At 34.6% G+C, this 14,212-nt stretch overlaps 1 protein-coding gene across 4 annotated transcripts in view; it reads left to right on the top strand.

The window, feature by feature from the left end:
• The window catches only part of PHF14 (PHD finger protein 14), a 160,639-nt gene that overhangs the window by 93,666 nt on the left and 52,761 nt on the right, over positions 1-14,212 (top strand). For 3 of the 4 annotated variants that reach the window (XM_039709696.1, XM_039709676.1, XM_039709685.1), the window contains exon 17: positions 11,617-11,734. In XM_039709696.1, coding sequence (XP_039565630.1) covers positions 11,617-11,734 — 118 coding nt within the window. Of the gene's footprint in view, positions 1-1,457; positions 2,760-11,616; positions 11,735-14,212 lie in introns of those variants that run through there. The other variant, XM_039709705.1, reaches the window with a different exon arrangement.

Below are 14,212 nucleotides of genomic sequence, written 5' to 3'. Positions count from 1 at the left end.
AGATGGAACAGCCTGTCACATTCTGATGACCTGACTGAAATGGTGCAGTTGCAGCTACTGACATTGCTGTGACAGGGTAGAGGTGGCACAGAGACCTTCAGTTTGTCTTGATTTTTTCTGTTGGTACCCTTTAAGTTTCTGCATTTGAGTGTGCACCCATGTCAGCCTCACCCACTGAGGCTGTCAAAACAAAACTAGTTGCACTCAGTAAGGGAAGGGGGTTGCAATGAGATGACTGTGAAGAGAATTTCTATCTTACAGCTAAGCTTTTCTTCAGTTTTCTTAAAAAGTTCAAAATTACACTGAAGAATTGAAGTTCAGGGAACCCAATTTAAAATTTTAATCATGCCTCAAGTAAAAGATGAAGTGAGAATTAGGAGTGGATTTACATATGGTGCTTCTTGCTGTCCCTCTAATACTTAGACTCAAAATCCTTATACTCAAAACTAAAATTTGGTTGCAAGGAATTTTTGTTTGAACATGTGGCAACAAGATGGCTCCTGTTCATCAGACTATTATATTTTATCAAAGTATGACAGCAGTTTCTTTTTTTATTTACAATTCTACTTAAATACATTTCAATTTAAAAAAAAAAAACAAGCCAAAAACCACCAAATGTGGTGATAGAGACTTTTTATCGGTCTTTTGTTCAAAATGTATCTGCTCAGCTTTAAGACAACATAGATGTTTTTGTAGTTAAAATCTCACAATGCTCTAAGACACAGTAATTTGCTGTATGGCAAGTACTTTAAAGAGTTTAAATTTGGAGAATTAGCACTTTAAAATTGTATTGAATTTTCAAAAAGTGTTCTTGAAAAGTATGTATGTCATGAGTGTCAAAAGACAGGAAGTATGAGTGGAAAAAGTTGTGAAGGCTTTGAAATTATTGGCTCAAAGACATTTTTTTCAGAACTGACTAAAGCCTTTTATGTATTGAATTATTGCAATGCATTTTGAAAGAAACCCTCCCTTACCTAGTCCTTCCTAAATCCTAAGACTTGTTTTCTTTCAAATGCTATTCTATAAAACAAGCATTTTTTTAAGATTGTAACATAGTACCCATGTTTGTGCTTATAGTCAGTCTCATAGCTGCATTTCTGTGGGTTGCAAATCTGAGTAAAATGCTAGCTTCACAATCAAGCCTACTTGTATTAAATTGTTGCTTTCATGATTTAAAAAAAAAGAGAATTATCTTCTCTGTCTTGTGGTGGACTTCCTTTGTTCTTTGAGCTGTATTGGGGAAAAAGTTATAAGAATTACAAGGATGCTATACTAAACTCAGTTTAATGTTTTGACACTTAGAGACTCTTGAAAATTTGATGTGGGTGTCTAAGTATTTGGATCTGAGCATACACATTGCTTAAATTTAGTATGATGTTAAAATGTTTCATAAGACAGAGGAGAGCTGCTATGATCTTTCAATGTTAATATTTTTTTCTTATCACTTTACTGTGTAGATACCCTTCATGAGACACAACTCTGCCACAACTCATCCTCGGAGGCAATCGTGGAAACCTTTTATAATAGGATTTTTAAATGTGGATAAAGCTCTCAATAGAATACCTAAAGTAAAGGAGAACAGCTACCTTGTCTCAACTATAAGCTTATTATGACAAAACATTGAGTTTGCTTGTCAGGCTTGGATAGAATGTAATTGATTGGTTTGTTATTTGGACTGACAAGGTAGTTAATTTGCCTGCATTTTTTTGCACTATTCAGGAACATTTTGTATGTGCATCATTGAAAAATCCTGGATAAATGTCTTGTCAGGATTGTCCTATTAAGTAATGTCTCTTTCCCCTGTGCTTCGTTGGCAAATGATGTTACACAATGCTTGGATTCATTGAAGAGTGACAGAAGCCTGTGGGACTTAAATATTGTTTGTTCCTCTATGGTGATACTGAAAGAAATAAGCAACGGTTTGCCATCTGCCTGCCACTCTACTTATATACAGTTTAATAAGAACATTTCTATATAGAACACTGTGTTGTACATAGACCTTACTGTAAAAAGGATTGTTTCCTAAAAAAAAAAATAAATGTTCAGTGATAATGAGACCTGTAAAACACTTGAGACTTACTATTCTGAAGGAATAGATTTGCCATGGAAAATTTGATTTTATGCTTATTAGTATGAACTAATTGTTTCTGACTCCAGACACTTGAGTGAACAGAACTATACCTATACTTCTTTCTGAAAAATTTTTAAAAAATAAGAAAGTATTGAGTATGTGCAGGCACTTGTTTCATTTGGCTTACTTCTCTGGCAGTGTTCAGGACAAGCTTATCTCCTCCCAATGCAAACATGAAATTGTTTTGTAAGTTGGGGAAGGAATGAAGAATTGATCACACAGCGTGACTGCTGAGATCTTCGTCTCCGTCCATATATATCCTGGTAGATGCACACATAGTATTTTGATCTTCAAATGGTACAGATCCAGTTCTTAAATCTACAGTATCAGAGTGTTGACATCTTCGTCGTTTTCATCTTGAACTTGCTCGGAAAAATTCTGCTCAAATGCAATCACACTTGTAACTTTATGACCTATAATCTTTGAATTTCTTGAGATATGGTGGGTTTTGTCATCTATCAAGGCACGTTTCCATTTGAAAGTATTTTTTAAACTTAAAGAAGAAATTAAATGCTGTAATAAGTAATAGGAGAATATCCAAAGTTATGTGTACTTATCTACGAGTCATATCTTACCAGGGCATTTCATGTTTGAATATTATATTAAATAAAAGTACCCTGATGTCTAACACGTCGTTTCGTTTTAAAAAGGGGGTGGGAGAATCTCAGAGTTAAGATTTTTGTTGGAACTATAATTCTGTTTTGGCAAATACACACAAAGACACCTTAAAAATAAAGAGATTTGCACTAGGAAGTTGATGTTAATGCAGGAATCTGATCTTTAAGGATCAATTAATCCTTTCTAGGAAGAAAAGACCCAGATTTATTGACTACTTGTGTAGTATTCTGAAAGTAAAAGGTTGTGTCCAAGTGCTGTGTAAGCAAGGAGGAAAAAAAATGTTTGCCCATCATGCTGAGTTTATGAAAAAAAAAAAAAAAAAAAGAAAAAGTAATGTTTACTGTGATTTATGATCATATATTAAAAACAGTCTAGGTATTGTGGATAGGAGATAATGATAAATGTGGCTTATCTTGGCTTTAGTAGGACTTTCAAAATACTTCTGTGTATGATATTCCTTTAAATAAGTTAGAGATTCTGTTAATTAGAATTCAATAAAATATGTATCTGATTAGGAAAGTAAACCAGGTACCATGGACTCACTGTCAAATGATACTCAGCTCACTGGGTTCCAGTCAAGCTCTCCTGGATTCAGCATTACAGTATTTTTGTTAATTTTTGCTTTAGCATATTAGGTACTGAAATAAAGTGTTTGATTACATTTGCAAGTGATGACAGTAAGATGTGAGGAGGTACAGTGTTAGCATTTAAAAGAAAACTTAAAAAAAAATATTCAGAAAAGCATGCAGTGCAGAAAGGAAAAGGCAAATCACTGTTGATTGGGTGATTACGATACCAGGAGTGACTTGAGGAAAAAAAAAATTAGTGGGAGACTGGATCACAGATTGCAGAACATTGATCAAACTGATCAAACGTGATACATACAGAGAGGGGTGTTGCATTTAACACATTGAGGTACTCCTGAATATTCAGAAGACCAGTATCTCACGCTTTGAAAAGTGTCAGCTAGCATATCCTGTCCTGTCCACTTCAGTAAAAAATGAGAAGGTCCAGAGCAAACTGAACTGGATGATAAGAAAACCACAGGAGACATGAATAAAAATAGCTTAAAATAGTAATATTTCTTTAATTCAGTGATGGTGGGAAATCTTCTAAAAAAGCCTAAATTAATATGAAAATTATAAGGAAGAAAGTTGCTACAAAGAAGGAAAAAAAATGTTCTTCAAAGTCGATCAGACTAAAAATAAGCTACGTTGTATCAAGATGCCAATAGAAAGTTTTTTTCTAATAATAAGAATACTTGTGCTAAAGATGCTTGTTAGGGAACTTCTGTAATCTGCTATTGGAGGATTTTAAGGACAGACTAATGCATGTTAAATACTGTTTCAAGTATCTTTTATATTTTCCTGGGCATGCTTGAAAACCTAAGTTGAATTCCTGCTATATTTTTTATGTTTTTCCCCAGTACAGCTTCCTTGTACAATTTTGTTCTGTCTCTCTCTCTCTCTGTCTCCTCTCCATATCATTAGGTTGAAAGCCCGATACTAACACTTGATGTTTCACCTTTTGAAAGATGTTTGATGGCAATATTCAAAACTGTAATGGACTTTTCTAGTAGTTCATAAACAGTACACCATTCAGTACAGTTAATAGTCTGAACACCTGAGAGTGGCACTATAGATGCCATCATGTATTACTAGAATGTACTTCAGGAAAAAAAATGCAGCATTTAGTAATAGCTTCTTAAATTTTACACTTTTCAGTTTATCAAAGGATTTTTTTAGTTTCTGTAATTGATGTAGCATTAATTTAATGCATGTCTTTGAGTCATTGTCTTCACAGAAATTCTTAGTTTAGACATTAAAATGCTGTAAATAGAAGTTCTATACAATAGCTGTGTATTAACAGAAACGAACACATCATTATCACTTGTCTGTGTGGGCCATTAATGAACTTTGCAAACTCATTTCACAAAGCCATGTGTTGTGTGATTTTGCAGTACTGAGAGAGAGAGAAAAGTTAATTTCTTGCTGAAAGAAAGCTGTTCACATACAGGTATAGTAAATAAAGTTTCTTTTCAGCATTCTTAGAATTCATTTTGTCCATGGACACTTGTTTCATAAACCAAATGATTTGTAGATTGTTCAGAAAAATATCTTGGTTACATAAGAATGACATACAATGACACCCCCTTTCAGATTCTTCCTTACCCATGAATAATCAGTGTTAAGTTTTTGGATATAAGGGGGTGTTTGATTTAATGTCAAAATAATAATTTTAATCAGTTAAATCAATTAGGTGGCAATTTTGGGTTTAGCATAATAATTTAGCTACACAGATGTCTGCCAGATTAATGTTTGCTTTCTTTTGCTGTTTTGTGGTATAATTGATAGATGCTATTTGTTTTTATTAATGCCCTTGAGATTGGACAGAAATTTAAGCAGGAGATCAGACCATATCCCATATCCAAAAGCACTTAGATGCATTATCATGAAGCATTCCTAGTTGAAGATGAGTAAGATCATCATGCTCTGTCAGGCTGTGTCCATCTTGCCCTACATGGTCTTCATCAGCACTAGGTAGATATAAAAAACAAAATGCAATAATCATCCCTTATCTGGTGTAATCTCTCACCTTTCAGCAATAGCCATGGCCTCTCTCTTCCAGACATAACACAAGATGGTGTACTCTGTCATCTCCCATTATAAACTGTGTAAATAAGAGATGTGCTTTTGTGTACTTGCTTTGTACCTAGCGTAAAAGAAATTAGAAAGTAACTTTATTACTGAGTATAATACCATAGCATTATCCTTCCCAGAAAGAGTATTTCATTTACCTATATCAAAATTATGAAAATATTAGAATCTAGAAAGATGCAGGTTGCAGAAGTCGCTGAAGGACCTCTCTTACAGCCCCCCAGTGCAGGACTGACTGCAAAGTTAGATCTAACTTTGAAACTGGGTGAGGTTCCTTACAGTTTAATGTGAATGAACTTTTTGCATCTGTGAAGAGAGAGAGCCTTTCAGGATAACAAGTACCTCTGTACCTGTATGAAGAGGTCATATAGTTGGGCTATTGTCCTGGTTTTCTAATCAACAATTTATGCATACACAGTCACATAAGAATTTTAGTGCAGAAATGTGTCACATTCCTGGTGGTAAAATCACCTAAAACTTGACTGGCCTGTGTGAGAAGACTTCTTAAAATTGTTCTGTAGAGTAGAAACTGCAAGATGACCACCGATTTTTAGTTGTTAGGCTATTTATAGGTAAGGGAAAAAGTGTAGCCATCAGGAAGAGGAGAACCAACTTCTTCTGTTTTATGCCTAATAGGGTTTTATTATTTTGTCAATTTTTTTATAAAAACAAAGGAGTTGATAAGAATCTACATTGTATATTTCAGAGTCTAAATATAGTACTGCATCACTCTGGTTTGTGTTTGTGACGTATCACAGCAAAATGAAAGTAATTTGTTTTGGGATTAATTGGACTGAATTGAAGAGTTCTGGTGTAGAATGGTTGGGTAAGATACAATATCATACCTTTGCTTATTTTCACTTTGTTTCAAGAAATGTCAGAAGCAAAAGATTAGTGTTATCCACGTATTCTGTAATGAAAACATGCTACAGATTTGGGCTCCTCTCTCAGTAGCTAGAATATATGTACTTTTTGGACAGCATTAATAATAGTGCACTAAATAGAGGATTATACACTTATTTCACCATTAGATCTTGATTTTTACTGTTTAAATAAAGGCACAGGAAAGTGCCTTCTTTGATGTGACATGTAAGAGTTGCTGCTGCAACTCACCACAGCATTCATTCCTGTCATCCAGAATTTATCACTCCTGTGGTCTGGTTGCAGTAAGGTGTCACAGGAGCACTCCTCAGCTGCTCTAGGCTGAAGTAATTTGTTTTGTTTCCAGAGTTTGAGTTTACTTGAGCTACATTGTTTTACTCAGAGTTTTTGGGAATGCTTATGTGCTCCTTTCTATTGTATATCATACAGCTGCTAATAAGAAACCATGTATTGACAGTACTTACACGGTCATGGCTGGTTTTAAGTTGCTCATCTGAAATCAAGAATGTGATGCAATTTAAAATGAGCCCCAAATCTTGTTTCCATCTGTTTGCAGTTCTGGAGTGACTCAGCACTTGGACATTGAGGGATTAAAGGGGAGAGAGATCAGTGTCTAAGAAACCTCTGTTCCTCAGATGTCTCTTCCTTAGGTGCTTAAGAGCCTTTAGTTAGAAATGGGGCCAAAACAAGCCAGTAAAGGATGATGCTTATCAGTAGTTAAATCTATGCAGGTGCTGGAGTAGCCATTATGTTATAGCCTTCAGCAAGTGGGTGCCTGTACATACATATCCCACTGCAGTTGCCTTTGAGTTTAAAATTCTGCATTAGCTTCCTTCTAATTTTTTTTCTGACTAATTCTGAGTTTGTCGAGTAGGGCTTATATGACAAATTCTCTACTTTAATGGTGAGATATGTATCAATGTTTTATATCTTTTTTTTTTCCATTAAAGTAAATCTTTCCAAGCTGTTGTGACAAATCGGGAGCAGTATATATATCTTGCAATTTTGTATTTTGATCACCATGGTACCTCTTGGCACGACACTGCAGGCGGTGTGCAATGATGCGTACATAAGTGAGATTTTTCTGTAGTCTCTGAAGCATATTTGGAAAGTTGTATTTAAAGATTAGCTTATTAATGTTGTGTTTCAGGGACATGTAGGTAATTACTTTTACAGCTATAGATGGGTGATGCTGTCTCGTGAATGCAAAATAGGTTTCTTCGCTCTGGCTGAATCAGCTCTTTGTGGTTTTCGATGATATTAACCAGTGACTTACAAATGTGCCAGTGACGGGCGGGTTTTGCATTCTCTACTCCTCTGTAAAAGCACAGGTCTTTTTCCCCAGTGCTTGCAGGAAGACTTCTGCAGGCCAACTGATAAGACTCCCTCCTGTGCAGGTAGATGCAATGTAATGAAATTGGATGTGTGTGCTGAGCTTTGTAAATAAAATGAGATTGACCCCAGCCATTATCTCATTTATCTCATTTACATTGTAAAATCAGTATCTGCACTATTGATTAGAGCATAATTAGTTAATTATGAACACGATAGGGCTTGAGCACAGCCAGCTGTACTGCTGAAAAAACTAATAAAAACAATCCAAGGGCAAGAGCAGATGGAGATCACTCTATTAAAGAACAAAGCAAAGGTATTTCAGGTATGGAAATGCCTAATCGAGCTTTCTTGCTGTGAAGATGCAGCTGGCCATTCTATACTTCTATAAGTAAAAAATGTTTGTTTGGGTTTTTTTAAACTTTTTTTTCATAACTACTTCAGAATTCACCTTTCTTCTTCACACTCCATTTTCTCTGTATTTAGTGGGCATGTATCTATCCTCATTAATTGCTGGAATGAGGAACACAGTGAGTTTTAATTTTGATGCATAAAGTAATTTCAGGCTTGTTATAACAGTGATAGTAAGCAATTACCTGTCAGCTAGAGGTAATTTAGGAGGTTAGGTTATCTTGCCTTTGTGTGGAGCTCTGCTTTCATTTCCACAAAGTTTTCAGTACAGCAGCTAACCAGGCCCCTGAAGATGGCCCACCACTTAGTGGCTTTTGTAAATCATGTGCTTCACCACAAAAATAGTTATCCACAAATAGCAGCAAGATAAAATATTTGCTAGTTTAAGTTTGAACGTGTGACCTTGAATGCACAAGGGTAAAAATTTTAACAGCCTGTAATATGGAGGAAGTGGCTTCTTTCCCTTTCCCCCCTTGCCCATCCCAGTTTTGTTTGTCCTATTAAGCCATCTTCAGGGTGAGAGGATGATACCTGTAAAAGGTGGTGCGACATGACTCCTTTGCTCTGTAAGTGCCCTGAATGTGATGGGTCTGAGTGCATTTACTGACAGGCTGCGAGACTGGCAGCATGACATATTTTGTGACCCAACAATTCCATTCTCTATAACTCAGTCAAAAATACACTATATTTTGTGTGGCTTTCTCATTTTCTGAATGTGACAGTAGGATTTCAATCATTTTTATGTTCCTAGACAAAAGAACACAGCTAATAGTGTACACTTGAGGGATTAATCTTGTTTTATTAGTGCCATTTTAACTTAGGTGCAACGTTTGCTTTTGGAATTAGGAATTAAGAATGCCAATTTTTTTTTCACTGTGGTGTGTGTAAGCTTCACGTTTTGTCCCCAGTCAGTCTCAGCAGATGATGATTGTCATACAGCTAGAGCATCATCTTTAACCAAGGTACACTGGTATTCATCCATTTTCCCAGCATCATGCACTGGGAACTTGAAAATCAGTGAATTTCTGTTTTCCAGTACAGAATTCATATTCCAGTAAAAAGCAGTAGGAAGCAAGCATTTAAAAATATTTGGTATACTTACACTTTTATCACCATGCAGCTTTTTAGGTTTTGATATCTGAAAATACTCATTTGCATTTCCTCAGCTGTGCAGATGAGGATAGAAGTTATTAGTATCTGAAAACTTTCATATGGATATTTTTAACTCATTCTAGGAAAATGCAAATTTTCTTCTACCAAACTAAACATTCTGAAGTGATAAAAATTAATGACAATAAATATTATAAACATCGTGCTTTAAAATGGTGCCTTGAGATCCATATTTAATTTCACAATGTCGTGGTTATTTCAATGCTGCTTTGCAAACTCCCTCAGCATACTATGAGGAAACATGGCTGAAAGTGCAGTTAGGAACTACCACATTCTAGATAAAAAATGGTAAAAATACAAGAGATGCCAAAATTTTAAAGAGGAAGCATTTTCTTTTTAACATAGAAACATATAAAGCAATTACTTTATAAAAAGAAAAAAAAAAGAAAAAAAAAGAAAAATCTAAATTGGTGCTGTTTAAATAATATGTAGATTTTAGGATTAAACTCTGACTCTAAGTCACTCAGAAACAGTATTTTTCTTTATTTTCAGTTACTTAAGAAGATCCTTAAGCTTACATAAAGGAGTTCTGATAAGCACTGCTCAAGTGCAAGCCCTTACATGCATAAGATTCCAGATATAGAAATAGTTAAAATATATTCCTTTACAGATGAGGACATTGAGGCTCAGAGGAGACTTAATCTTTTGCTGAAGGTCACATACACTGTTGGGATTTAGGAGTGTGACCTATCCCATCTCCCATTCTCAACCTTTTTTATGATTTTAATACACCTTTCACAGGAAATAAAACTACATGTATTCCTGATTTTAAGTAATATATTTCAACATTAAAACTCTTCTGTCTTTAAAAACTGAGTTTGGTTTTCTATTTTAAGTGTTTGCTTTGTGCTGGAGTTAGATTGAGTCACCGCTGAGCAATCCTAAGAACATATATTGCAATATGATGTATCTCATTTTCAAAAAATTATCAAAACCTTGTCAGTCCAGTGTTGAATCCTGTGGATAGTCAGATTGGTTTTAATTGGTTTTAATTTCTATTTAGCAGGAAACAGTACATGCCATACCCTTACCAGTGCTCGTGTGTTACCTGTGACTGCTAGCAAGCCCAGCCTTGGCAGCGAGGACAAAAGTATTCAATGAAGTTAAACAATCATAATTGAAAACAGTTACTTGTTTTTATTTGGAGATTAATCCTTGGAGCAGTCACATGAACATTTTGTTCTATTAATGCAGCAGTATGTGCTGTTAGTTGAATCCTCTTCCTGCGATGCACTGTGTGTTCTGTTGATAAACAGAATGTTATGTCCCCTCTGTCTTTGATCTGACGATGCCTGTGCCATGCTATTACTGCAATTTTTGGAAATTTTTGTGTTCACACATACTGTAGAGGAAAAATTGAGTGGCCAGGAAAGCAGACAAAGAGAGTTAGGGGGGGGGATTTCTTTAAAAATTTTGTTTTTTAAACATTTACTCTTTGCTATTTTTCAATCATTTATATTGGCTTTAATTCAGAGTTTAAGACTGCTTAATGAAGAGACTGTTGCAAAGTAAACTTGAAAAAAGCTTTTCTTTTCATACAAAGGAATACAGGGGGATATTCAAATAAAGAGAAATTCGGTAGGGTATATGAAAACCTCTATAATTTGCTTTGAAAAAATCTCTCATTTTGAGCCTTTTATTCTGATTTAAAAGCCCCTTCAAGAAACACTTGTTCTACTGTAGTTTTTTTTCTATTTGTGGTACATTAAAAGTAGGTTAACAATAGCTATGCTGTATGTTTTGAGCTTTTTATGTGGACTATGCATAGTGCAAAACACTAATGAAAGGTTTATTAAAGAAGAACATTGTTGTATGTACACAAAGCACTTCTATAAGTGAAAGAGCACAGTGAAATCCTTTTAAATTAATGCCCTTTCCAGAAAATTCAGTGTGAATGAGAAAATATTTTGTACATTTGTTTATCAACCACATAGTCCTGGTGTAAAAAATGTAATTCATAGCTGTAAATTATATTTGAGCTATTTAATATGTGGGTGAATTTTTCAAAAAGCTTTTCTTGAAAAACTACATGTGCAAAACAGTGTCTTAAAACTATGAAAATACATACTGTCGCTATCTAAAAAAGTTAAAATTTCTGGGAAAAAAAGGGCAGTGAATGACACTGAATTATCTAAAAATTTAAGCAATTTTTTTCATTAATTTGCAGGTCTTTGGAATGTTGTCATTTATATAAGATGATGACAAAGGTATTGCATGAGTGTCTGCATCAGGATATTCCAGATTAAGCAGAAGCTGCTTGAGTGACTGTTTAAAATTACCCCTTATAGAAAATAGATTTTCTTTATGATGATAATGGATCAGGAAATCTTCTGCTGAGAATTGCAGAGAAGATCAGTCTAAAATAGTACAGATGTACCATTTAATATAAATATGTATTTTGTTTTTCTCTTGCAGGTGTGATGAATGCAGGCTTTGCTACCATTTTGGCTGTCTAGACCCTCCTTTGAAAAAGTCTCCTAAACAGACTGGCTATGGATGGATTTGTCAGGAATGTGACTCTACATCCTCCAAAGTAAGTTAATGCACGCTAAAAATAGTTGTATTCTGGTTTTCAGAGTTTTACTTAGTGTCTGAAGTTTTTAATGAAATGCTGTGCATAGGTTTGTTCATAGGTAGAAGGTCATAAAATAAAGATTTCCAATTCTCTTCAAAATAGGTATTAAAAAACCCCAAGCGTATGCAAAATGGAAATATTCTTAATAGTAAAGAAAATTTTACTATCCTAGTTAAATGCTTGTTTTTGATGTGCTCTCTGTGAGAATGGTGTGAGTACAGATACTGTATTGGAAATATTGACAAGAAAGAGTATTTCAGGAGTACTATAGGAAACAAACCTCTAAGGACAGAGAAAATGCATGTGTTCTCTAGACAAAGGAGGGTGATTTGAATTACTAAATCTTTTTCTTTCACTGAAAATTCATATGATGGTTATCAATACCTTATATTGATTGCCAGGACTTGTTCAAATATTGTAAAATTAAACTACATTTCTGGCATGGATTAGCTCTTTAATAATACTGAAAGTAATAGTATTCTTTTATAGTACTGACTTTTCAGAAAAGAAAGATTTTGATTCTTTATTTTTCTGCACAGAAGCTTCTTTAGTGCTGGTATTCTTTTCTGCCATCACCATAATCTCTAAAGAGACACTTGCCAATTTATTTTATGAGCGTATTTATACATCTTATAAGTGTATAAATGCATCTGATACCTCAGTGTAAAAATAAAAGAGTATCCTAAAAGTCTTCAAGATTTTTCATGTTACTGCCACTTTCTCTGTATTTCACGGGATCTTTTGCCTAGTAAGTGCCTCAGTATTTGGATACACAGGGACACAGCTGTGATGAGATGTTCTCATGGGTTACTTGTCAGAATACTTGGATAGTTAAACTCTATCATGCATTTACCTATAAAGATTGGCACATAGAGAATGTTTCGCGAGTATCATTTTTTGGTTTGCTACTGTCCCTTTCCAATTGCAAAAATAGGTTATTCAGTTTCCCCCTGCGGGATTAATCAAATTGTTCTTTTGTAAGGAGGTACGGAGGCAGGCACAGGAAATTAGCTGTCCACTACAGTTTGGACATCAAGCAATCTTTCTTGAATACCACTTACATGCAAGAGACATTCCAAGAGTGAATTAAAACCGTTATTGAATTTCTGTCACCTGCTTTAACTAAAATGGGGTCTTGATAACATGTTAAAATCTTGTGTCTCTTGTATTCTTGACTTGCAAGTAAACAGAAAAATCCAAGGGTTTGTAATATCTACTTGTGTTTTTCTGGAGATTAGTACATCGTGTATCAGGTACAATTTTTTAACTGCTTTATGAGTTAAATTAATTATGACGGACCTCACTTCTTGCAGGGTGTGTGTTAATTTTAAGGTGTGTTGAAAAATAGAATGTTTTAAAGAATAAACAAAATTTTTCAGTAGAATGATTCCACATTTTGTGTTAATCAGTGATTATTACAAATTTTAAAAATATTCTTTTGTCTGATTTTCATTCATAAAGATTTTTAATAAGTAAATCTAAATAAAGTCTCTTGCACTTTCAAGTACAGGCAATCGGAATTGCATTTGACTGAATAGGTAATGAATATGAAAAATACTGAAAAAATTGTCTTATGGGGACTCCTTGTGGTTTTGTTTAGTCACTTTCATGTAGCTTTTCTAGAAAGCTGTGCAGGGAAATTACTCTGATAAAGCTGTATTGCCCTGTATATTCCCCAAAGCTTTTTTTGGTAGCTTTTTTCTGTTTTATACTATGCAGTGTAATAAATTCAAAAAATATGGTATCAAGTTAAACTCCTTTCAACCATAATGTGAACCTATATTTTAAAGGACTAGGACTTGATCTTGTACTTCATAATTTTCAAATTCTTTGTTCTACATGGCTTTAGGATTGTGTATTGTATATCTGTAATTTCTCACAGCCAGGAGGAGCTGATGTGATAAGGCTTTTTCTACCCCTCCTCAGAGGGGGTGGTCTCTCAAATGTGTGCTTGGAGCTCAGAAGTGAACAGGTGTAGAGAAAGTTGGGTCATTTGCTGCACTCTGCCTGACCTGTGGATGAATTGCAAGCCTGAGCTACTGATGATTTCAGTCTCTCAGTCACTCACTGCATCCAATTTTTGATATGTCACAGGGAAGTTGCTAGTATAGATTATAGCAGCAAAATGGGTTTGAATTTTCTGCTTTGGCCAAGGAGACTATTGTTTAGTTCTCATTCTTTTGACTTTGTTCATCTGTTTTGGTCCAGTTTAAATTACTTATGATACATATTTTAAAATTCCCCAACAATATATCTTCATTAGCACTATAGGGCCTTGAAAATAATTGGTAGGTAAATGACATTATTTCAATGACAAGATAGGTCATAGTGCTGAGCTTATAATGGCTGTTAGTTTTTACTTCTACTTATGAAATTCAATTTTAGATGTTCAGGAAAAGTTGCATTCTGCTGACAGCAAATAATACTATTTTCTTT

Source organism: Passer montanus, unplaced genomic scaffold, assembly GCF_014805655.1.
Source record: "Passer montanus isolate IOZ18808 unplaced genomic scaffold, ASM1480565v1 scaffold10, whole genome shotgun sequence".
Classification (NCBI taxonomy): domain Eukaryota; kingdom Metazoa; phylum Chordata; class Aves; order Passeriformes; family Passeridae; genus Passer; species Passer montanus.
This window is presented reverse-complemented; position numbering and strand designations above follow the sequence as displayed.